General features: G+C 54.0%; 1 protein-coding gene across 6 annotated transcripts in view; it reads left to right on the forward strand.

Moving 5' to 3' along the window:
* UHMK1 (U2AF homology motif kinase 1) overlaps window positions 1-23,867 on the forward strand; it is a 62,401-nt gene that overhangs the window by 14,737 nt on the left and 23,797 nt on the right. For 4 of the 6 annotated variants that reach the window (XM_059854815.1, XM_059854816.1, XM_059854818.1 and 1 more), the window contains exons 3-9: window positions 18,161-18,253; window positions 18,634-18,707; window positions 19,296-19,404; window positions 19,585-19,726; window positions 20,906-21,045; window positions 21,579-21,746; window positions 23,590-23,755. In XM_059854815.1, coding sequence (XP_059710798.1) covers window positions 18,161-18,253; window positions 18,634-18,707; window positions 19,296-19,404; window positions 19,585-19,726; window positions 20,906-21,045; window positions 21,579-21,746; window positions 23,590-23,755 — 892 coding nt within the window. The remainder of the gene's footprint in view (window positions 1-18,160; window positions 18,254-18,633; window positions 18,708-19,295; window positions 19,405-19,584; window positions 19,727-20,905; window positions 21,046-21,578; window positions 21,747-23,589; window positions 23,756-23,867) is intronic. The other 2 variants (XM_059854817.1, XM_059854821.1) reach the window with 1 other exon arrangement.

A 23,867-nucleotide genomic window follows, 5' to 3' on the forward strand; every position in this document is an offset into this window, starting at 1 on the left:
ATCAGATGTGCCAGAGAGACTTTGAATGTCTGTTTATTTGTCAGGGGGTGCTGTTTGTGAGGGGGATGCCAGGATGGTGGGATGCATGGCTGTCTACGTGCAAAGCCCTCCCCTGGTGTTCTGTGCTTTGCCCTGGATGTGCCTGGCAGCAGGAGGGACCACAGCATTGCTGAGGACATTTCTGGCCAGGCTGGCTGCTGAGGGCTCCTTTCAGCTTGGCTGGAGCTGCAGTGATGCACATCCTCCTTACAGAGCACAGCCACCCTTCTGCTTTAAGGCATAAAATAATCCCATAACACTGGCATGGGGAAACCAGAAGAAGAAAAAAGTTTATTTGGGCACGGAAAGCAACAGTGGGAGATCATCAAGTGCAAGCAGCAGCGGTTTTGTGTGTAGGGTGTGAAGCAGCTGCTGACCCTGAGGTTTGTGTGGTTTGCAATGCAATCCCTGGTTTAGGGGCAAGGTGTTCTGTCACAGTTTGTTCCAAGTTAGTCACTGCTGATGAAGGTGGGGGACCCTCCCCATCCCCTCTGCTGCCTCAACTCCCCTTTCTCAGTGCTGCCTTTGCCATAGCTGCTCTCTGGGCTTTGCCTCTACTTACTTAGTGATTTAAAAAATGACCCTGCAAAGAGGTGAGGATGGTGTCTGCCCCTGGGGAGAGTGCCCTGGAAGTCCCCCGGGGCTGCCTGTGCTGGCCTGGGAGCAGAAGGACAGCAGGAGCATCAGCCCTGTAGCCCTGCCTCCCTTCTGCTCCCCCACACTGGGGCCCTCCTGTTTGGAGGGAGACCTGCCCCTCTGGGGCACAGAGGAGGACGTGCATAGCTGACATTGCTGGGATGCCTGCCCCAGGCAGGCCCCCCGGGGCAGGACAGCTCCACCTGAGCAAGAGGGAGGTTAAGCCCAAAGCTGGTCCCTCTTGTGGGTCGGGGGTGAGAGGAACTTTAAACAGGGGCTTGGTGTCGCAGGCCATCCCCACGGATGCCATCCCCTTCTCCCCATTGCTGAAGAGCTGGTGATGCCATGGCCATCCTCGTGGTCCTGGCCAGAGGGAGTTTCTGTCCAGAAGCAGGAGAATGTGGAGAATTCCAGGGATTCTCACAGCTCAGGATGAGAAGGGAAGGGGAGGTGCTCGGCTGACTGTCTCTGCTTTTCCTTCCTGCATGGGCTGGGCTTGCTGGGAGCACAGCCCTCTCTGCCCTGCACCTTGGTGTAAATCCCTGGCCCTGAAGTGACTCGGTGGAATGGGACATTAGCCATGCTGAAGAGGCACTTGGAGAGCAGTTTTGTGAGCATCTGCTGCAGCTTTCCTCCAAACCCCACATGCCTCCTGCAGACCACTGATGGCCACATACATAATAAATGCAGTAGACCAGGCCTTGTTTCCTGGGCAAGCAGGGGGCTTCTGTTAGTACAGCTGTCTCCTGCTCATCCCAAACAGTGACCCAGTCCATGTTGCTTCATGCCCTGAGCTGCTGCAGTAGGTTGGTGTCCCAAATGCTCCTTGGCTCCTCTGGATACGAGATTCAGGAGACTGATCTGTAACTGCAGGAAGTCACCTGAGCATCCAAAAGCCCCAGACTAAGAGTGGTGTGTCTTCCCAACCCTAAGGACTATGAGCTGTTGCAGATTTCAGTTGAAAGTACCTGAGCAGGTGGCAAGATATCTTTTTCCTTCCCCTCCCTTCCCAGTGAGCTCATGGGCCCTAAATGACAATGACACTGTCTATTTTTTGTGTTGTCATGATGTAAATTCATACAGGGGCTTTCCTGTCCCTGCCCCTGGCACGTCTCCAGGGCAGCCAGTGCTGCCTGGCTGGGGCTTGGTGCCATGGTTCTGGAGAATTTGGAACCAGCCCTTTTGGATTGCTGGGTGCAGCTTTGATCCAGGTTTTCTTTGGAGCCAGAAAGGATGGAAGCCTGTATAGGCACTTGGTGAAAGCTGTGGAAGTCTTCTGCAAGGCTGTTTCTGGGAAGTGTCCAGCTGAGTTTTGCAGGCTCAAAACAGGGAGGCATTCTAAGCACTTGAAAATCTTGCTCCTCTACACCTCCTACTCTGCCAGGTACATCTGATTTTGTGGGACTTCTGCTGCTTTGCATAGCTGAGCTCAATTTTAGCGAATTGGCAGAATTGCTGAATTTCTACAAGCTTGTGTAAAGCAAGATTTCACATCTCTGCAGGCCACAGGTGCAGTTGGACTGCTGTGAAAATTGATGTGTGTGGCCAGTTACTGTTGTAGAGCTCCTGGTGTAACTCTGAGCTCGTTTAATTAGAATATTTCTCAGCTATGCCTGCTCCTGCCATGGTGAGTCTTTAAAAGCATGAGGCCATTCACAGTGATGCCTCCCTTTTTCTTCTTTTCTCTCCCTGTGCTCGGGTGTCTCCTCTGTAAAATGGAGCAGGATTTGGGAGCAAACTGGCCCTGTGTGCCTGGGGCAGCCCACCCCTGTCTGTCTGTCTGTCTGTCTGTCTGTCTGTCTGCCTGTCTGTCTGCCTGTCTGTCTGTCTGTCTGTGAGGACCAGCACAGTGGGAAGTGGGCTGGCCAGGAGATGCCCAGGTTTTGGCCACATGAAGAGCACAGCCTGCTTTGTGCCAAGTCATGGCACGTGGTGCAAGGTGAATTATTGACAAGCTAATGACTTGATGTGGTTGTCCAAGATGAACAGAATTATGTTGTATTAGATCTGGGAGGAACTGAAAGGATGTCTGTAATAATTTCAGTTGCTCCTTCAGTCCTCTGACAGACACAATAAAGGGGTGAAGCCTTCTGGGCGTGCTTGTATTTCTCCTGGCATCACCAGTGCCACTTAATGTCATAATAAAATAGTGGCTAGTCTGGTATTGCTGCCAGCATGGCATGAAATAGGCCAGGATCTCATCCTGTGGTTAGTATTTAATCAATAAACTGGTTAAAGTGGTACCCAGATTGATTGGAGCAGCCTTTTGTCCAAGACTGCCCACGTTTCCAGGAGAGCTGGCCAGTGTGGTGACCCTGCCTTTGTACCTGGCCAGCACGGGGTGGGTGCTTTGCAGGGGAGCTGTGGGCTCCAGTGGAGCAGCGAGTGGTGTGAGTTACAGTGCACACACAGTAAAAGGAGGAGCTCAGGGAGGTAAGTGACTCTGTGTGGCAGAAGACAGGCATCTGGCCTGTTGAAGAGGTGGAAGTGTGAGCCATTAGTGCTGGAAAGCAAGGGCTGAGCCCTGGGGGAAGGCAGTGAGGGTTGGAGCTTGGGGCACTGCTTGCTGGAGATGCTTTGGAAGGGCACACAGAGCACTGAGGGGAGCCAGCCCTGCCTGTGCTGGCTGTCCCCTGAGCCTGCTGGCTCATGCAGGGGTGACTGGGCTCAGGCAGACGTGTGACCCCGTGGGTGCTGGGGAGATGAGGAACAGGCATGCTCCTGGCCCCTGCTAGCTGGCTGCATAAATGAGTCCTGATAAGCTCATTGTCTTTTGGCTTCCAGCAATGCCCTGCCCAAGAGTTCTCTGCCAAAGCTGTGACAGCAGCGTGGCCCTTGTGGCCAGGCTCCAGCACAGGGTGGGCTGGCCAGGCTGGGGCAGGAAAGAGCAGGGGGTTCCCAGCTGGATGGACAGTGTGGTTGTGGAGCCAGTGAGGATGAGGGAAACCATAAGCAGGTGGGGGAGCGTGGTTTGGGAGAGCTCCTGAGCCAGGAGTGCAGCCACGTGTGGCCTCCCCAGCCCTCCCGTGCCCCGGAGGGGCTCAGCCCTTCTCCTCTGGGCGAGTGTCCCGTGGGTAGGGCAGGGCTCTGGCAGGGCACATCGGCTGGCACGGGGCGTGCCAGCACAGGCAGCAGTGCTCCTGGTGGGTGATGCTGGCCTGGAGCCAGCCCAGTGCCTTGCCGAGGACTGGAAGCCAAATGGGCACCAAGCCCAGGGCAGGGCTGGAGCTGCTGGCAAAAAGCTGGGAGGCAGCAGTGCCTTCTGTCCTCTCCAGCCTGTCACACATCCGTGCCCTCCCTGAGCCTGGGCTGGACTCTGCTCCTTCTCTGGTAGCCTGGGATGTCTCCCTGTGATCCATCTCCCTCCCTGCCTGGGGGCTTTCCCCACCTGCTCCCACTGAGTCACTTCACTGCCTTGCCACGCCACAGTCTGAGCCACGGGCCAGTGTCTGCGGGGAGCTCAGGGGGAGGTGGGCAGTGCTGTCTGCCAGGCTCCCTGAAGGTGCCAGGGGGCGGTGGGCAGTGCTGTCTGCCAGGCTCCCTGAAGGTGCCAGGGGGCGGTGGGCAGTGCTGTCTGCCAGGCTCCCTGAAGGTGCCAGGGGGCGGTGGGCAGTGCTGTCCGCCAGGCTCCCTGAAGGTGCCAGGGGGCGGTGGGCAGTGGTGTCTGCCAGGGTCCCTGAAGGTGCCAGGGGGCAGTGGGCAGTGGTGTCTGCCAGGCTCCCTGAAGGTGCCAGGGGGAGGTGGGCAGTGCTGTCTGCCAGGCTCCCTGAAGGTGCCAGGGGGAGGTGGGCAGTGCTGTCTGCCAGGCTCCCTGAAGGTGCCAGGGGGTGGTGGGCAGTGCTGTCTGCCAGGCTCCCTGAAGGTGCCAGGGGGAGGTGGGCAGTGCTGTCTGCCAGGCTCCCTGAAGGTGCCAGGGGGAGGTGGGCAGTGCTGTCTGCCAGGCTCCCTGAAGGTGCCAGGGGGTGGTGGGCAGTGCTGTCTGCCAGGCTCCCTGAAGGTGCCAGGGGGAGGTGGGCAGTGCTGTCTGCCAGGCTCCCTGAAGGTGCCAGGGGGAGGTGGGCAGTGCTGTCTGCCAGGCTCCCTGAAGGTGCCAGGGGGAGGTGGGCAGTGCTGTCTGCCAGGCTCCCTGAAGGTGCCAGGAGTGACCTCTGCTGTCACTCCTTCCTGCCAAGGAATGCCCTGCTGGCTCCCACCCCTCTCTAAGGTCATGGCCAGCATGTAAAGCCATTACACCAATGTCCATCCTCTGTGTGTCCTTGTGCTTCCTCCTCTTCCTCCTGCTTCCCACTCGTTCTTCCCCAGACATGGTCCTTCAGGCATCTCTGGAGGACTGCGCTGCTGGGTTGCACTAGCTGTGGGGCACAGCCTGCTGCCCAGGCACCCCTGCCTTTCCTGGCTCCTTCCTGTGTTGCACAGGTGGTTCTGGCAGGGCAGCAGGCTGCACCCAGGGCTCAGCTGCATGAGAAGCAGGGGAATGTGGAGCTGCAAACCCTGCTCCTGGAGCCAGGCACACGGGCAGTCTGTGGGACTGGGGATGCCACGGGAGTTCCCCATGGGGCTCTCCTGCTCTGGTTTTTCCTCTTGCCTGGAAAGAAAGGATTTGTTGCACACACTGCCTCCCAGGCATGAATGGATTCAGCCTGGCTGTCAAGGAGAGGAGGTCTGCAGCTTGTTCTGGGAGATTTGGGTCAGGTTAGCACTGGTGATTGCTGTTTGTGAGGGTGCAAAGAGTTCCTACAGAAGCCTTTGCAAGGTGACAGAGCTTGCTTTGATGGCCTGAGCCTCAGGCTTGCAGTAACCTCTGCTGAAGGTGGTACTGTGGAAGAGGGCTGTGTTCAGTGTCACCAGCTGTCACACACCCAGCTCAGTGCACAGTCACCAAGAGAGGACAGTCTCTTCTGCTGCTGCAAGATTGCTGGTGAAGATAGCCATCTGCACTTCCCTTTGCATTTTGGAGTAAATTTCTAACTGTGCCTAGGAATAAGCTCCTGGCTACCTGAGAGGTTGTTGATAATGAAAAATAGGTTTGAGAGAGGAGTGCTGAGGTTTGGCTGATTTCAGGCTCTGTGACTAGTCCTAGCATCTCTCACCAGCATCTGGGCAGCACAGTGAAGAACTGGACCTTCTGAGTTTGTGTCTCCTCTCACTCTTGGCATTGCTTTTATTTGGAGGTTTTCCCCTTCTTATTTACTACAACCTGGAATTACCATGTGTTTTCTAACAAATCAGTGTTATCATCAATTTTCAAAAATCATCAATTTTCTGCCATCATGGCAGCATTTTGCTCTTGGGATGGAGTGGGACCAAACGCTCTCTGGTGCTGAGTGCTGATGCTGCATGGGCCTGAGCAGGAGAGATGCAGGCAGCCTTGTTCTGGGCAGCCACCTCTTCAGCTGGGCTTGAGTGTGTCCAGAGACAATACCTCACTCTTGCTCCATGGTTAAAGGGAGAAATAACCTCCCAAAAGGAGACCAAAGAGTTACTGAAGCTCGCAGGCAGGGGTGGGGCAATATTTGGTATCCATTTTATGGGTGAGAACCTAAGGCACAGGGAGGCTGTGGCTTGTCAGATTCCTTCTGAGGGAGACATCTCTGTGCAGGGAACTGGGCTGAATGAAAGTCAAACCTAACTGAAGGCAGCTTTGAATGCTCCTCTTGTGTGTGATCCTTTCTGCTCTTGTGTATTATCCTTTCTGCTTTCCTGCTGGTCCTCAAAGGCCAAAGACCCTCTAATTTAATCTGTTGTGGTGTTCTCTGCTGCCTCACCTCAGAAGAGAGACAAAAGCCTGGGGCTGCAGCCTTCCACAAAAATGCCACGTGCCCCAGTTTCTTCCCTGCTAAAATTAATTCCTGGTGGTTTTGGCTCAGTGCAGCAGGAAGATGTTCCAAGGGATGCTGTGCCCTGGGGAGGCACAGAGTCAGAGCCTGCCCTGCCTCCTGCAGCAGGGTGAGAGGGGTTTGGGTGTCCCTGCAGCAGGGTGAGAGGGGTTTGGGGTGTCCCTGCAGCAGGGTGAGAGGGGTTTGGGGTGTCCCTGCAGCAGGGTGAGAGGGGTTTGGGTGTCCCTGCAGCAGGGTGAGAGGGGTTTGGGGTGGCCCTGCAGCAGGGTGAGAGGGGTTTGGGGTGTCCCTGCAGCAGGGTGAGAGGGGTTTGGGGTGGCCCTGCAGCAAGGTGAGAGGGGTTTGGGTGTCCCTGCAGCAAGGTGAGAGGGGTTTGGGGTGTCCCTGCAGCAGGGTGAGAGGGGTTTGGGTGTCCCTGCAGCAGGGTGAGAGGGGTTTGGGGTGTCCCTGCAGCAGGGTGAGAGGGGTTTGGGTGTCCCTGCAGCAAGGTGAGAGGGGTTTGGGGTTCCTGCAGCAAGGTGAGAGGGGTTTGGGGTGTCCCTGCAGCAAGGTGAGAGGGGTTTGGGTGTCCCTGCAGCAGGGTGAGAGGGGTTTGGGGTGGCCCTGCAGCAAGGTGAGAGGGGTTTGGGGTGGCCCTGCAGCAAGGTGAGAGGGGTTTGGGGTGTCACGGGTGTTCCTGCCCTGTGAGGGAGCAGAGGAAAGCAGCACAGCTGGTTAAAAGGAGAGGTTGCAAAATCTATTGTGTGAGCTGGTCTGTGGAATGGGAGTTTAATTAGGGAGTGGGAGGAAAGGATGTATCTATTGTAGAGCAGCAGAAGGAGCAAGCACTGCCCAGAACAAGGGAAAGGAGCCAAGCACTCTTCCCATCCCGGCAGAGGAGGCTGGAGCCTACAGAGCATGCTGAAATCCCTGGAGATTCCCTGCCTCCTCCTGCCTGCTCCTTGTCACCTCCCAGGGCTGCTGCTCCTCCACGTGGCACTGTGGCATGGCTGCTCGGGTGGCTCTGCAGACAATAGTTGGTAGGTGATCTGCATCAGCTGGGATTTTTGGAAGGCACAGACCTTCTCACCTGGAGTAAAGTCTACCCAGGGCAAAGACTCTAGACAAAGAGTTTTCAGAGTAGAAAATGTTTCCTTCTCAGGCCAGGCTTTCCTGATGGAGCATGAGCATCCCAGTGATTCTTAATCTGTCACTTGGTTTTCAGCAGTGGGAGTGTTACAGGATAGGGAAAAATCCCCAACCAAACCAGTTCTCCATGTAATGCTTGCATATGGGGCTGCTGATCTGTTCCAGAAGAAGCTGCAAAAGCCAGCCTGAAGTGTGCATTTGCTGCAGGAAACTTCAGCAGAGTTGGTTAAATTTCAGCTTAATTCTTTGAGAGGAAGCAGCCAGACCTGTGATGTTTTAGTGTTGTTGTTGGATTGCAGTGCTGATATGCATCTGAGAGAGCCATCTCTTTCTTTTTCTCTCCAAGGCCTCCAGTTTTGTTTTAGCATTTTGCTCCAATGACATTTTCTTATTCCCTCTTAACATGATGGATGGGACTGATCTGGACTCCTTCAAGCATTTCCTGATCCTTGGGAACCTGGGGGATGTGTGTGTATTTCCAACACAAAGAGCACATCTGTGCTAACCTCTCCTTACATGCTAAGAAATCCACATTATCTAAAAGGAGAAGAGAAATCCAGAATAATTGTCCAAACCAGTTTGGTGAGTGTGACTTGGGGTGTAGGTCCCTTTGAGCTTTCTGTGAAAAGAACTGCCTTTCTGTGGTTTGAGAGGATCCAACTTCAACTCCTAGCTGATTTTGTGCATTTGCCTAAAGTCAGAGCCTTTGATGTGAGGAAGCTCTTCCCACGTCCCAGGTCTGGGCTGTGGACAAGTGTCCACTGAGCCTGCTCTGTGGATAAGCCAGATACAGAGAGTTTGTTTTAACCTCTGGGATGGAGGAGGAAACTGCCTCGTGTTCTTGTTGATTTCTTCTGAAGTGTTTTCTGTTTCTTCTTTGAAGTGCGTGCTAAAGCAGTTGTTCTGTAGGAACGGATTGTATTGGCAGTGATTTCAGTGGTGCCACGGTTTGAGATGGTCACCTTTCTGTTTTGCTGCACGTTGCCCAGGACCACACTGTCTTCATAGTGCCCTTTGAACGGGCATGCCACCTTGCAATGCCTCCAGGGCCTTTTTAGGACACATTTCTGCATCTAGGCAGGTGTAGCTTCTGCTCCTTTTTCCTGTGAGAGGCTGCTTGGCCAATGCCATATAAAATCATCCTGAAATGAGTAGATGCCAGATTCCTGTGCACTTGGCCTGGATAGCAAATACTCCTTTTTCTCTTTTCTCTCTTTTTTTTCCAGCCCTGCAGAGAAGTGAGCACTGCTGTGCTCTCCTCACTGGGGCTTCCTGGAAGCACAGTGGCACTCTGTCCTGTGTCTCTCAGTGCTCTGCTGCTGAGAGGGAATTCAACCCCTTTTTTCTAATTCCACCTAAAATCTTGATGCTTTTATTACTGAGAAATTTTTTCTGTTACTATGTTTAAATCCCTCTAAAGGACATTATTCTTGCCTTTAACATGTAGAATTTAGTGAATGGATTTTAATACCTGCATTAGTTGTTGTTGAAATAGCACGAGTGATATGAATAATTACCTCTTTTCTGCAGTTACAACTCAGAAACATTGTTGAGCACTGCCAGCATCTTGAGAGCCCCACAGGGCTGCCTTGTTTCTGATGCACCAAGCGTTTAATGCTGCTGCTCATTCATTCTTAATTAATTGTCTGAATTTCATAATTGCTGATTTAGGTACAGTATTACCAGCCTGCCTTCCTTGGCATGTCACTGCTTCTCTGCCTGGCTATTCTCATTTGCCTTCTCAACTGATCTTACTCAAGCTTTTTATGCAACAGTGGGAGAGCAGCTCTGTGGTGAGCAGTAAGAAAAATACCAAAATAAATCCTGTATTTCACAACTTGGGGCATAAATATCACCGTGCTGCGATTTGGCTCACTTTGCTGAGCTGACACCTTTCTCAAGTGCTGTGTGGGTTTCTTCTTAGGCTGCCCCTTGCTTTGTCACCTGCCCTCAGGGTAGATTTGGGGTGACTTTGTGCTCCTCTGCAGTATCAGCCCTGCCTTCGACCCATCAATGTGGGCAAGGATTACCTCAGCTGCCTTGAGGCAGGGTCTTTGAAAGGATGCATTTGGGGGAGAAAGCTAATTTTAAACACAGGAATTTTGTTTTCCTTCCCAGATGGAGGGAGGTGCTGGGCTGGACATTGCCTGTACCGCTCAGTCCTGGGGTCCCTGAGGCATCAGGACGGGCTGGTGCCAGAAGGGGCAGGAGTTTATCAGGGGATCCTGTGAAGGGGCATGACTGAACTGCTGCAAATGGCAGTGCTGCTCTTGAAGCCAAGCTTGTTCCAGCACAGGGGCTCAAAGCTGCTCTGGGCTGGAAGAACAGAAGCCATTTCCAGGCTCCTGTAGTTCCTCACCTTCAAAGGGTGGTTGCACCAAACAACTTATGCTGCCTCTGCCTGCATAGGTCAAACCAATGCGTGTCTAATTAAAAATACCACAAATTCCAGTCAGATGTGGGCTTTCCAAGGAATGCACTTCTGCTTATTCTAGCAGCAGGTGCTAAATATTAAAGCATGTACAGCTCACTTGTTGTGCTCTCCCTCCAGGCTGTGAAGAGCAGAGCGAGAGCGGTGCCTGCAGACGCACACAGAGCCTGTCCTTGTTCTCCTTGACTGCAGGCAGCAGCTCAGAGCCCGGCTGTCATTTCTGTAACCAGTTTGACCAGTATCCCACACGCACCCACACACAGCTCGTTCACACCCTGCTGTGGTCACCGAGATGCAGCATGTGAAGGCAGGGGGAGCTTGCCTTGCCACCTCCCACACGGGTCCAGCCCGTGCTGTTGGCACTTCCTTGGATTTCTGAAAGGAGTTTGGAGATGTTTCCGAGGCTGGGGGAGAGCCTCTTGCAGGGTCCCCACTGACCTCCATGCCTGGCTGAAGGTGCTCTTTTTCCCAGCCCGTCAGGCACTGCTCCCACACAGAGTTGTCACTGAGTGTGCCCAGGCTGCATGAAAAATGGTGTGGCTAGGCTGGAGTCCCCAGGTTTCTTTCATAAGCTTGGTATTAGCCAAGCCCCATGGAATGGACAGTAACACTTGCACAGGGACCTTGGTGGCTTTGGTGAGCTGCTGGTGGAACTGAGGGATGTAGCTGGGAGGTGTGCTCCTGCTCCAGCACCTGCATCCCTCATGACACAGTGCTGCTGCTGCTGCTGCTGCATCCCCCGTGGGCTTCCGTGGCACAGCAAGCTGCTGCTGTGCCTCAGGCCACCTTTGAACCTCTGATTTAAGGGTGTTTAAAAAAAAAAAAGCACAGAGAGGTATGGAATGCCTGAGGATTTCTTGTAAGGGAGGTAAATCATCTTGCAAATGGAAGTCCTCAGAAGAAAGGGTTAGCATAAGTTGTTGCCTGTTGGCTTTCTCCATTTAACCCTGTGGCTGATAGTGATTTCATTCTTACCCTTTCTGATTTCTCTGAGCTTCCTGTGAAGCTGCTTCTCCTGCAGATGGCTCATGAGCGTGTCCCAGTTTGCCACCTCAACTTGTGAAACTCGGAGGCAGCGAGGGGAGGCTGGAGGAAGCGGATGGAGGCAGCTCTCTGGGAGGAAATAGCAAACCGAGCAGAAGGCATTTATTGTGAAGCATTTGATGTTATTGGAAAACATATTTTGTGTGATGGATGGGTATGCTGCAATCCTGGGGTGGTTTTGAAGCAGCAACCTTAACTTTGCTCTACTGCTCTCACAACATGGGTATTTTTAGGCTGATTCCCATTTTTACCCATCGGTACGCACAACCATCACAGACGCTTACCAAAATTAAAGCTGAAGTTGGATGGGAAAATAGGCACTGACCTTGTCAGTGCAAACCAAAATCACATCTATTTCAGACAAACACATGTACCTCAGAGCTGCATTTCCCATATGTGCAAATGCAAACTCCAAGGAACTGTGGAAGAGTTTTAAAAAGCATCATTAAGCCCAAGAACAAGCATCCTGTACTTCATTATTCTTCCTCCCTTCAAAATTACTGTGGCCTTAAATTTAAGTCCAGCTTGTGCTGAAACCACCAGCAGTGTGGTGTAGGCAGGAGGACAGGGGAAATTTAATCCTGAGGAATAGTTTAAACCCAAACAATCAGGGTAGCAGAGGTGTCCAGCATGCTTGGCCATGCCGTGCTGACAGTCTGCCAATGGAGTGGCTGAGAACCTCATTCTGGCCCCAGATATCTCTGTGTTTCTGTGCCCCACAATGGGACCCATCCCTGCTCCAAGTGTGAGTGCCACGGGCTGGTTTTGTCCTCAGATTTGGTGGCAGGAGCAGGGAGCCCAAGCAAAATGACCACACGGAGGAGATCCCCAAATTTCCCTGCTTTTCTCCTCATTGTATCCCAGCTCCTGGAGGGAGCAGGGTGGTGCTGCTGGCATCCCATGGCAAGTGCCCTGCTTGTGTGTGGAGCATGGGCATAGTCATGGCAAGATTTACAGATGCACAGAGGAATTGGGGTGCAGTGAAGGGAGTCCTCAGACACAGGCAGCATCGCAGCACTTTGGTAGCATGGCTCTTAGTGGTGTTTTAGAAATGGCTTTCAGTCCGTTTATTGCTGATCACATTAGTAGGCTAAGCAGGTATTTCAATGTGCTCCTCTTCAGCCAGCCTGAGTCCCCTGAGGGCATAAAGTGCAGCCCAGAGCAGTGGACTGTCAGATGCTCTGAAGCCTTGTTCAGAAATGCCTTTTGGATGAAGCCTCCTGGGAGGGAGGGTTTCCAGCCATTTCATCCCCTCTCACCTGCTGCTCTTCCCTGGCAGGGCTGGAGGAGCCGTGGGCCAGGGCAGGCTGGCAGGTGCCTTTCTGTTTTGGGGCAGCAGGCTGCAGCAGCAGGGCGGGATGGATGCTGCGTGGCTGGGGACCCCCTGGCAGCACTCTGGCTCTCTGCTGCCCTACCCTTCTGACCCTGGGCTCTGGGGAGAGCCAGTGCTGCCTCTGCTCGCTGCCCAGCTGGCTGCTGGACACCACACAGTATCACAGCTTGCATGCTTGTGACTCTTCTGACCTGCAAGGCTGCTTCTGGCCAGGTTATATCTGTCTGCTGCTTTTTTAATCCAAAGCTGTATCTAAAATCATTCCCTTCTCTCCAATGCTCTTTTCTTTCAGGTAACTGAAAGGCACACTTCTCCTCCAGTTAACCAAAAGGAAAAAGGAAGGCAAGAGATGTTCCAGCTGCAGTGTGCTCCTGGTGCTTTGGCAGGACCCTGAGCCGAGCTCGGGGTGTTGGTTGCCCCACAAAGGGCTCGAGGGAAGCTGCTGCTGCCTTCCTGCTCCTCTTGCTTTCCCTGCCCAGCCCCAGGGTGGCTTGGCACCCCTGGCCAGGAGAAAAGGACCTTTTCCTCGCAGGTTCCCGTTCCTGCACAGCCCACAGGTGGCTTCTGAGTCACTCCAGGGCACTGGGGCTGCTGCCATTTCCCTGTGTGGTTCAGTACAGCGAAATACTCCTGTCCTGTACAGAGCTGCGTTTGCCATTCCTCCCAGTTACGGCTATTAGGATCCCAGCAGGTTTCTCAGGCTTCCCTCCTGAGAAGCTCCTGGAGGGTTCTGAGGCTTGCTGTCATTCCCCTTGTTTTCAGCAGCAGGAATTGTGAGGTACGTGCCTCCCCGCAGCCGTTCGTGCCCGCTGATCTCGATCCCGGCTGTCATTTTGTAATGAGTTAATTCTTCCTCCGAGCACAGCGCTGCTCTGTCGTGAGCCCGGCCTGAGCCGGGGTTAAAATCTAACTCGGCAGGTACTCCATTAGGTATTTTATGAGTGCTGTGCCAGCCAGGTGCAGGAGGAGCTGGGGGGCACGGCCAGGGGCCGGGGAGCTCAGAGCGGAGGGTGCTCCCAGCAGGTCCTGCCCAGCCAGCCCTGTGCCGCAGGAGGACCCAGCTTTGCTCACAGTTCCATGTCCTTTCTGCACAAACACACAGAAATACAGCTTTCTGGCAAAAATTGCATCCTCTTCTGTTCATTTTCTTATGGCAGATTTTCATCTCCTGCCTCCCGAGCTAACAGAGCAGCATTGAGTTTAGGGGGAATTGCTTTTTCCCTGTTAATTGAATTCTCAAAACACTGCTCTCTCCCCAGTACAAGGTACAAGCTTGTAACCTTTTTCCTCTTTTTTCTTTTTCTTTTGTTTTGAGGAGGGGGATAGAGGGTGGATGGGAACGGGGGCAGCTCGATGCACTTGGAGCAACTTCCTTTAAAAAATATTCTGTTTATTTGTATTCTGCTGCCACAATGTCACCATAAAGCATTCCTAGTACCTCCCCTTACTTACAGACGGCGCTACTGGGCAGACTTAAATTGTACCTGAGGCAGTTTAGATGGGCTGGAACGAAATGAGGGCATTTTAATTCAGGTTAACATTTTTCAGATGCTCGTGAATGTGGGGGATGATGGATCTAGAAAGACATCCTCTCTCCTCCTCAGAGCCTGATCTGCCTGACCTTGCATGCAGCGTGTGGTTACGAGTTTTCCCACACTTGTGCTGTGTGGAAACAGCCGGATAGGGATGGGGAAGCATCTTTCTAGGGATGCTGAGTTTCCCCTGCTTTTCACACGTAGCCGTCACTCTCGGATTCATACATAATTTTATTCCAAGCTGACAAGGTTACATGTGCTCTCTATTAAGCAACATATGTTAACTCAGTTCTCCAGAAAGGGCAATTTTAATGCTCTGCCAGTAGGAGTGCGTTGCGCAATGATGCATATGCCAGCTGGCTTCTTTTCCTTCCAAAGTTATTTAAATACTGAACTCTGCACAAAAGACAGATGTTGAAAATAGACTCCCGCTAACCTGAGGTTGATGGGAAGGCTCCTGTGCTCTGATGGAGTAGATGGTTCTCTTCCATTTGAAAAGATGAATGTGGTTTTTTGTGGGCAGGGTAAAATTAAGGGATAGTCTTTATTCACTTAGTTGGTTGGATTTTATGAGTGATCTTGTATTTCTTTCGCATTACTGAGACCACCTTTGATTTTCTTCTCAAATAGTTGTGGGGCGTTTTAACTGATCTATCTCAGATGTCCATTTTCAGTCTTCCCTCAAAAATTTTAATGCAGCTCTTAGAGCTTCAGTTGGAGACCAACTGTGGAGCTATGCAAGTCCGGGAACAGATGATTTTGTTGTTTCCTTTTCCCTTTTCTGTGTATTTCACTGAAATTAATTATTCTCTTTCTTCTGGCATTGCTACATAGCTGTAAAAAAGAATTAATATAATTAACCCAAGCTTGTAGTATTATTACAGATATTTAAAGGTCCAGAAACATACCCAAGACGGGCAAAATGGCTGGGTTGAAAACTCAGAAAGCTTTTCTGTTACGGCATTTAATTGGTTATAAGTAGTACAGTGAAATCCTGCATGGTGTGAAACCAAAGGGGATCATGGGAATGTTGTGCAAATCCTCTTTCCTTTCTTGATTTCAAGCTGGATAATTATTTCTGTATCCATTCTTTATTGAGCTGTAGGCTAGGATTCAGCTCTCCAAGAGGGAGCCATGGGTGGCTGAGCTTAATCACATATGAAATGTGTTTTTTCTCCTGAGGCAATCACCAAATCCCAGTGCAGTGCCCAGCTAGTGTGGGGTGAATTGCTGCCACCCAGCTCCCTGCACCCAAACATACAGATGTTCCTACTGCACATCTTTGGGAATGCAGGATATACTCCCAGCAAGGATTGGGTGGCAGTGAAACATGGGGGTTTCCTTTTCCTGCGGGTCAGCCAGTGCCTGCTTGTTTTGGGTGCAGCAGCAGTGGCGGTGGCTGTGCAGACCATCTCAGAGACCCTTTGGTGGCATTTCCAACCCTGCCATCATCACATCTGCTCTCCTCCCAGCAGCAAGACAGCCGAATCCTAAGGCTTTGCAGCCCTCTGAAGCTTTCTCTCTTTGTTTTGCAGCGGAAGGAGGAGCGTTGACAGACGTGGGCAGGCACAGCAGATCTCTGTGCCTGGGCAGAGTAGTTGTCAAGAGCAGCTCCAAGCCAGGGAGGTCCTGATCAGTTGTACAGAGATGTTCTCCCACGGCCCTGTTAAGTGAAGGGTGTTGGTTTCACGCCGTGCAGTGTCTGTGGCTCAGATCTCACTCAGAGGAGCTGCACAAAGCTGACACTTCCTCGGACCAAATTGGGAAGCCCCCCCAAAATCAGCAGTGGCATCTCCTGGCCCGTGGGACCCAGCATGCTTTCCCTGCAGAGCCCCAGGATGTGAGAGGCAGCTGGGCTGAGTTGCTGTCCTGTTGAATGCTCCTCCTGGCTGATTTGTTACTGAGTCAGGGTTGGTGTTGCATTGGAGTCCCAGTGGGCTGAGTTCATTAGCGTGCTGCTGGCTGGGGCCGTGCTGCAGAGCACGGGGAGCGTCCCAGGGACCGGGGCTGATTGCTCTAATGAGCTCTGCAGGGGCTGGGATGGGCAGCAGCTCTCCAGGCACATGGCTCAGGCTTGCAAAGGAGCTTGGCTCTCCAGTCGGTGTCAGGATAAAGGCCTGGATTTATGGAAGGGCTTAACAAATCTGTCTGCTCGGTCCTTCTGAGAATTTGACTTCTTTGCTTCCAATGGATTTTGCTGGAGTTTTGCCGTGACCCAGGCACAAGGGGGCTTTGGCTTCAGCGTGGCAGAGGCTCAGCAGCTCTTCCCACAGCACTGCCCAGTGCCAAGCTCAGGGTGAGCCTGGGCAGAATCCCTTGCCTGCAGCCAGAGATTGTGGAAGGCTCTGTCCCTGAAATGTGCCAGAGCTGGGTAGTATCTTTGCTGAAACCTCCTGGCCTGTCTGCATCACTGTCCTGGGGCTGTTACTTGCTCAAAAAACATACTAAAAATAGTCTGTCTTACCCTGAGATATTTTTCTCTCTTCCAAGCCCACATCAGTTGCACTTGGGGTAGCCCAGAGTAGAAACCCCACAGCACCAGGAGCTCCAAAATGCAACTGGATGTGTATAATCAGTGATTTGTTAGGACCAATAAATCAGGCATCATCAGCAAGGTGCCATGCAGTCACCCTGGATGCTGCAGAGAGCTTCCAGATCAGCTTGCAGCTCCTGGAAGATCACATGCAGACCCTCAGAAAGGACTGGGATAATTACTGCAAGGTAGTCAGGCCAAAGCTCACCTTTTCAGGGCTAAATTAAGGCATTTCTTTAGTGTTAGATATCAGGCACTGGTCTAGTGCCCTGACTAGACACAGAGAAGGTGGTCTTGAATGCAGTTTCATCTCTGCTGGTAATGATGGGGATGCACTTGGAAGCCTACACTGGTGGGTCCTTTGGTGAGACCCTTCTCCATGAGGAACAGGCTGTGCAAGCAGCATGTGGGGCTGTGCTGGGGGCTTTGAGGCTGACCAAAGCCACGGTGGGAGCCTGACCTCTGCTTTCTCCAGCCCATCACCGTGGCCTCAGCCCCGGTGTGGGTGGGCTTACCGGGTCAGTGCTTGGGGGAGGGCAGAGCTGCATTCCCTGCACTGTTTCTCAAGGATTCTGAATCTCCCATCCCCTTCAGCCACTTTAAATGGTTTGAGGAATTGTGCTTTCAGGTCTTTTATCATTTGCTCACAGGTCAGGGCCAGCAGCATCTCCTGCCTGCTGGCTCTGGCTGCCAGAGCTGATGCATCGCGCGCTGCTGGAGATGTCACAGTGAGGCTGGCACGGGCAGGGCACCCCTCTCTCTGCAGAGACACTGCCCAAATGGTGAGAGGATAAAGCAAATCCTCTGCCTCAGGCAGGCCAGGGGCAGCATGCAGGGCTTTTTCTGGGCACAGAGAGTCTGTCCCGTGGCTGTGCACAGCTCCCTGCAAGTGGGACCAGCATATCAGGTGCCTGATGTGGCTGCACCTGAGGCAAACCAGTCATGGGACTCCTCAAAAGTCCCACATCAGAATCAGCCCAAATGAGTTGATCCTGCTTATTGAGCCTACTCCTCTGCCAGCCTTCTCCCCGCTTGTAACACTCTAAATGCTAAAATGGGTGGATTTGGGGGAATCTCGTTCTCTCCCTAAGCCAGAGCAAAGCTTTGTGTTTAGTCACTGATCTTTGGAAGTTCATGTTGGGATTTTTTTCCTGCCCAGTGACTTCTAGTTGAGGTGGGTAATTGCATTATCCCATCTCCCCTGGAGGGGTCCGCAGAATCCTCAGGAATCATCTTCAGTTTTATACTGAGCCCAAAAATACCCAACTCAAAATGGCATTTCTCTTCCCAGAGCTCAGCAATGGCCACAAGCCAGCAGGGCAAGCGCAGCCAGGCTGCAGATCCTTGGGGTGTGGTGGTCCCTCTCTGGGGAGGCACAGCCCTTCAGAAGGGCAGACCAAGTGCCTTTGAAACACAAGCTAACATTCCCAGCAGCATTCTGAACTGGATACAGCATTATCCACATCCAGGGGCTGGATTGCTTCAGTGTGTGCTCCTCCAGATGCTGGGCACAGGGACACTGCAGGGCAAAAAGACCCCTTGTCCTGTCCCTCTTGCCCCTTCCTATGGGAGCCTCTTCACCCCTCCCTGGGGCTGTCCTGGCACAGGAAGTCTAATTCAGGTGTTTTCTTCCCCCTCCCGCAGTATGAGTTTAAAGCCAAGAATATCAAGAAGAAGAAAGTGAACCTCATCGTGTCGGTGGACGGCGTGAAGGTCATTCTGAAGAAGAAGAAGAAGGTAGGCAGCACAGGTCCCTGGGGCAGCAGTGCCTCAGCAGCAGAACCCCTCCCCTCCTGGTGCAGGGACCTTGCAGCATCCTTGAACTTCTGGGAAGCTCTGGTGGGCTGGGAGAGGGGGGCATGGGCTGGGTCAGCCTTGTGTGAGTCATGTTCCTGCAGGGTGGCTGAGCCAGTCCTGGTGTAGTGCAGAAGGGGCTCAGAGGGCCCTGTGGGAGGTGATGTGGGATGTGGCTGGTCCCCAAAAGGACCCGACCCTCAGCAAGGGGTTGCAGGGGAGCAGCAGCAGAGCTGCTACAGGAGCTTCCCAAGTATGTCCCTGGACTGTCTCTCTGCCCTGTCCTTGTTCTCAAGGACAGCATCTGACGTACTCATTTTCAGCTTCTTTCATTGCAGAAAAAAGAATGGGCCTGGGACGAGAACAAAATGCTTGTCATGCATGATCCCATCTACAGGTAAGGCTGTTGGCTGAGGGGACGGAGGCTTGCATGGCTCTGCTGTGCCTCTTGCCCACACCACAAAAGCCCCGTGCTGGGCCCTGGAGAGCCACCACCATCCTATGGAGGGCAGCTCATGGAGCTTCCCAAGCCTCCAGCTCCACGCCTCCATCTTCTTCCCAAAAGCCTGGGTGTCTGTCCCAGGAAGGCCAAACTGGAGCAAGGGAGGCCCCCAGCCATGCTGGGGAAGGGGTGGCAGGCACCTGGGCAGGACATCCAGCTCTGTGAGCTCGCCAGTAGTGGGGTTTGTTCTTCTCAATCTCTGGAGACTCCTGGGCTGCTGATGCTGTCCCTGGGAGCTGAGCAGAGAAGTCCTGTGCTGCCTTTGCAAAACGTTTGCTGCTGCTGAATCAGCAGGCAAATTTTCCCAGCTGAGGTAAAACCACTGCCAAAAAAATTCTGGTGGGCTTTAGCAGGGATGTGGTACAGAGGTTGGGCATCTGCAGTACCCTGTGCCATGGGAAGCATTGGTTGTGGCCTTAGCAGTCTCCTGGGAATGTGGGTAATGTGTATGCTTATATCCTCCCTTCCATTCTGTCCTTGCAGGATATTCTATGTATCTCATGACTCCCAGGACCTAAAGATCTTCAGCTACATTGCCAGGGATGGATCTAGCAATGTTTTCAGGTGCAACGTCTTCAAGTCCAAGAAGAAGGTAAAGATGCCAGGATGCACATCTTGTCCTGGTGTACTCTGGGTGGAGCAGCTGGGGCAGGACCCCATGGATCTGAGGCCCTGTGGCAGCACAGAGCCCCGTGAGAGCTGTGCCAGCCTGGGGGGTCACCGTGCAGAGGCAGCCCAGCTGCAGGTCCGTGTCCCTTCCCCTCCCCGGCAGAGCCAAGCCATGCGCATCGTGCGGACGGTGGGGCAGGCGTTTGAGGTGTGCCACAAGCTGAGCCTGCAGCACACCCAGCAGAACGCCGACGGCCAGGAGGACGCAGACAGCGAGAGGAACGGGGACGACCTGGACGTCCCAGGTATTCTGCAGGGGTGGAGTGTGGGGGTGGCGGGGGGCCCCCGGAGCCTGGCAGATGTGGTTCACAGAGGCACTGCCTTCCCACGCTGCCCCTTGATGGCTGACTTCTCTGGGCAATGATTCACACAGCAATCTGGCCTGCTGTGCCCCAGGCTCAAGCTGGGATCTTGCCCAGCAAGGAACCTTCTCTAGGTGTTAGCCATGATCCTCTCAGACATCCCCCTTGCTGAGAGCCCATTAGCAGTGCCCGGGGCTCTGCTCTGTGCTTGGCTGCACATGCTGCAAACATTCCCTCGCTGCTTCCGCACAAGGGGCCCCAAGCACAGACCTTCCTCCTGTCCTCTCTGCAATTCCCAGAACGGACATAGCTGTGTTTGTGCTCTCCCATCAAGCTGTCAGGGCTGCAGGCAGGCTGCAGATCCTGCTCCTTCTCAGCCCTGTGGGTAGAGGTTGCAGGGATGCCTGGCTGGGGGGCTGCTGGTCCCTGAGCAGGGTCCCAGGAAGCAGCCTTTCTCCTTGGCACCGGTGCCTGTGCTTGAGGGGAGGCAGAAGTTCTATGAGAGGTTAGTCAAACCCTTCCAGTCCCAGGTGGGACCCTGGCAGGTCCTGCTGCCTGTCTGTGTGTGGATTCCCTGCCCTGCCCTGCCATGCTGTGGGCTGGATCCCCCACATCCCAACAGGAGCAGCCTGGGCTGGGCTGCGGTTTCCTGCTTGCCTCTGTAACCAGTGCTGTCCTGATGACCTAATCATTGGGCTGCCCTGGACCGGTCATTGTTTGGTTTTCCTCCACACAATGTCCCGGCCACAATATGCAGCTCCCTGGGGAATTCAGAGCATCTGTTTTTTGTTTTTCTTTCCCGTAATCTCTTGTTTACCTTTCTTCAGCTTTATCTGTGTTTTCTGTTCTTGGTGGCCCGTTTGTCCCACATCAGGGCTTTTGGCTGCCCTTCCCCAGGTTTGGTGTGCTGGGGCTGGGTGTGTTTTTAGCTGCAAGCCTCCTCCTGAGCAGCAGCAGGAAGAGCAGCCACGTCTCTCCGTACCTGCTTCCCGCCAGGGCCGCAGGGTGGGTGGCACGGGGGCCGTGGGCACGCACAGTGGGCATCGCTGCCCACGCCGCGGGTGAGCAGGGTGAGCTCCCGGGACAGGCAGGCTGTGCCCTGCCCTGACCCTTGCCCCGCAGCCTGCCGCCTGTCCGGCGTGGAGAGAGCGGCTGCCTCCGCCGAGGAGACCGACATCGACGCCGTGGAGCTGCCGCTGCCCGGAGCCGACATCCTGGACTTCAGCCGCGGCGTCACTGACCTCGACGCTGTGGGCAAGGAGGTGGGTGCCACGCCGAGCCCAGGGCCCCTGCCCTCCACTCTCGGGGGTGGCACGGCCCCAGCCCCACGACTCTGCATCCCGAGGGGCCGGGGGTTGTGCAGCATTCCCCAGCTCCTGGATCAAAGCCATCTGCCGCGGCAGGGCTGCCCTTTGGCTGGGGCCCAGGGGAGAGAGCTGTGCTGGGGCTCAGCTATGTGCAGCCACACGGAAAGGGTTTGGGTCAGAGCTGATAGGGACTTTTTTCCACCAAAAACACCAAAATAAAAGACTTTTTTGATACAGTGGAAATTCCCACAGGAAGCATCAGCCTTTTTGGGAATCTTCTACAAAAGTATGTGGGTTGTTGTTGAAACTGAAAAAGTACTGTTTTCAAAGGTTGTAAGCAGCCTCAGCAAAGTGTGCATTAGCTATAAATGCAGCTGCTTCTTTTCTGGGTATTTAGTGTGGCTGCTCCGTGCCAAAGCTCGTGTGTGCCCGGTGGCTTTCTGAGGTGAATGCCAGGGGATCACACTTTCAACACTGGTGTTTTGCAGAGCTGCCTCCACCCTGAAGATATCCTGACAGCATCACCCAAGATGCTGCTGCCCTCATCTGCCCAGCTGCCCGATCTGGGAACACCCCTCTCTGCCCACCACCAGATGCAGCTTCTCCAGCAACTCCTGCAGCAGCAGCAGCAGCAGACACAAGTGGCCGTGGCACAGGTTCTCCCCTCCATTCTTTCCCAGGGGCAGTGGCAGGGCTGGGGCACACTACTGAACCCCGTGGGGCTGCTGGAGTCTCCTGCCTGGAGGCAGCGTTGAAGGCAGGCAGCTCCATGGGGAGGGAGCTCCACCAGGTGTCTGGGGCCTTTGGCCTCTGTCTGCTCGCCAGTGCCCTGCCCCAGTGACTGGTGTGCCTGGACTGTGCAGCTGGCAGCTTGTTCTCCATGTAGCTATTTCTCATCGAAGCAGCTCGGTTGCTTTATCCAACTCATCACCTGAGCTTTACTTGTTCCCTGAGCCTGCACTGAGCTAGCTGCAATTCATCAACTTTTTTCATGGCCCGAGCGATGGGCTCCAGCAGCCTTTCTGTGCTGCCCCGTGGCTTTGCTCCTCTCACATCAGTAAATCAGTATTTGTTGATCAGTTCTGGCTGAGCTGCTGCCTCCAGAGCCCACATGCCTTCTGGGGTCACAGACTTACAAGTTGCTTTCCCCTCTGGAAGAGGGATCTCCGTTATTGGGGAATCCTTTGTGTCTGTCCAAGTATAGTGTTGCTCACAATCCAAAAGGCTCCATGGGCCTGCTTAAAGTGTAAAACGTTGCACCCCTTGCTCTTGGTCTGGCTTCGTGGAAGGTTGTAAATCCCAGTCCTTTGCCTGGACTCCTGTCACTCCCAGGCTCGCTGTGCTCTAGCTGGGCTCTGCCAAGGACACTGCTGTGCCGCCTTGCTGGCCACATTTGGGCAGCAGCTGCCTGCTGGCACAGCTGGCACTGCCTCCTGGTACCCATCTGTGGGGGCAGGTGGCCCCCAGCTGGGCAACCTCAGGGGCCCTGCAGCTGCAGCTCACAGCTTGGCAGGTACTGAGAGCTTCCTCTTCTTCCTCAAGGTCACTTTCTAGGCCACAGTAAAATGGCCTTTTGTGTTCCGTGGGGATATTTTTGGGTTTGGGTTATTTTTGTTTTGGAAATTTTTTTTGTTTGATTTTTTTGGGGTTTTTTTTTGGTTTAGTTGTAAATCTGTGCTTTCCTGGTTCCAGTCCTTCCTGGAGCAGTTGTAGGAGCTGTGGGTGGGTGCCAGGAAGGGGCGCTCAGCCAAAGTGGCCCCCAGGTCACTGCTGTTCCCTTGTGCAGTGTACATTTCTGGGGGTCTCCCTGCTCAAATGCAGATCAGAGAGCTGCCCTGGGCAGGAGCTCCAGGCTGTCTGCCCTCAGGGGCGTGGCTCTGGGGACACAGATGTTTGCACAGAGGTAGCTGTGCTGGAATCAGTGGTGGTCTTGCCCATGGGCTCCCCGCAGGCATTGCTTCCCAGAGCCAGGCTGAGCAGCCAGCTCGCACCTGAGAGCAGCACCCCTCAGCAGCAGCCTGCCATCTCTGCTGCTCCCCTCCTTGCAACAGAGGCCACTGGCTGGGCCCTGTTTCTGGGAAAGCTTCCCAAAAAGACAGCTTTTCCCGGGCCAGCTCCGCTGCACCGCTGTACCCTCACACGCCCACGGCACAATCCTGTCGTTGAGCGTGTCTCCTCTGCTGCATCCATCTGGCTGCTCCTGGGCTGCCCTTTCCATGCACTTCTGCAGCTCACGTGCACCACTGACAGTTCAGCCAGTGTTGCCCACCTGGCCTTGAGCTTTTCCATCAGGGAGGCCAGGGAACAGTGTGCTGAGTCCTGGTGTGACACCACCCACACACTCCCCATCACATCTGCAGTACCTGCAGGGAAGGGTGCTTCTTTGCATCATGTGTTGGGATGCTGGTGAGCCCTGGGAGATGGGCAGGGATGGCCAAAGGTGAAGCCCTCAACCCTCGAGCAGCATCTGCCCGTGCTCACCCGCTGTGTCCTGTCCAGGTCCACCTGCTGAAGGACCAGCTGGCAGCAGAAGCAGCGGCACGGCTGGAGGCCCAGGCTCGTGTGCACCAGCTCCTGCTCCAGAACAAGGACTTGCTGCAGCACATCTCACTCCTGGTCAAACAGGTGCAGGAGCTGGAGCTGAAGCTGGCAGGGAACACGACCAGTAAGCGCTGCCGCCCATTCCTCTCCCCTCGCAGCTAGCCAGGGCTGTGGGGGACATGCATGCAGGTGTTTTTCTTGGGGTTTTTTGTGCTTTTCCAGTTATTTTGTTCAGA

The sequence above is a fragment of the Haemorhous mexicanus genome, chromosome 9, assembly GCF_027477595.1.
Source record: "Haemorhous mexicanus isolate bHaeMex1 chromosome 9, bHaeMex1.pri, whole genome shotgun sequence".
NCBI classification, from domain to species: domain Eukaryota; kingdom Metazoa; phylum Chordata; class Aves; order Passeriformes; family Fringillidae; genus Haemorhous; species Haemorhous mexicanus.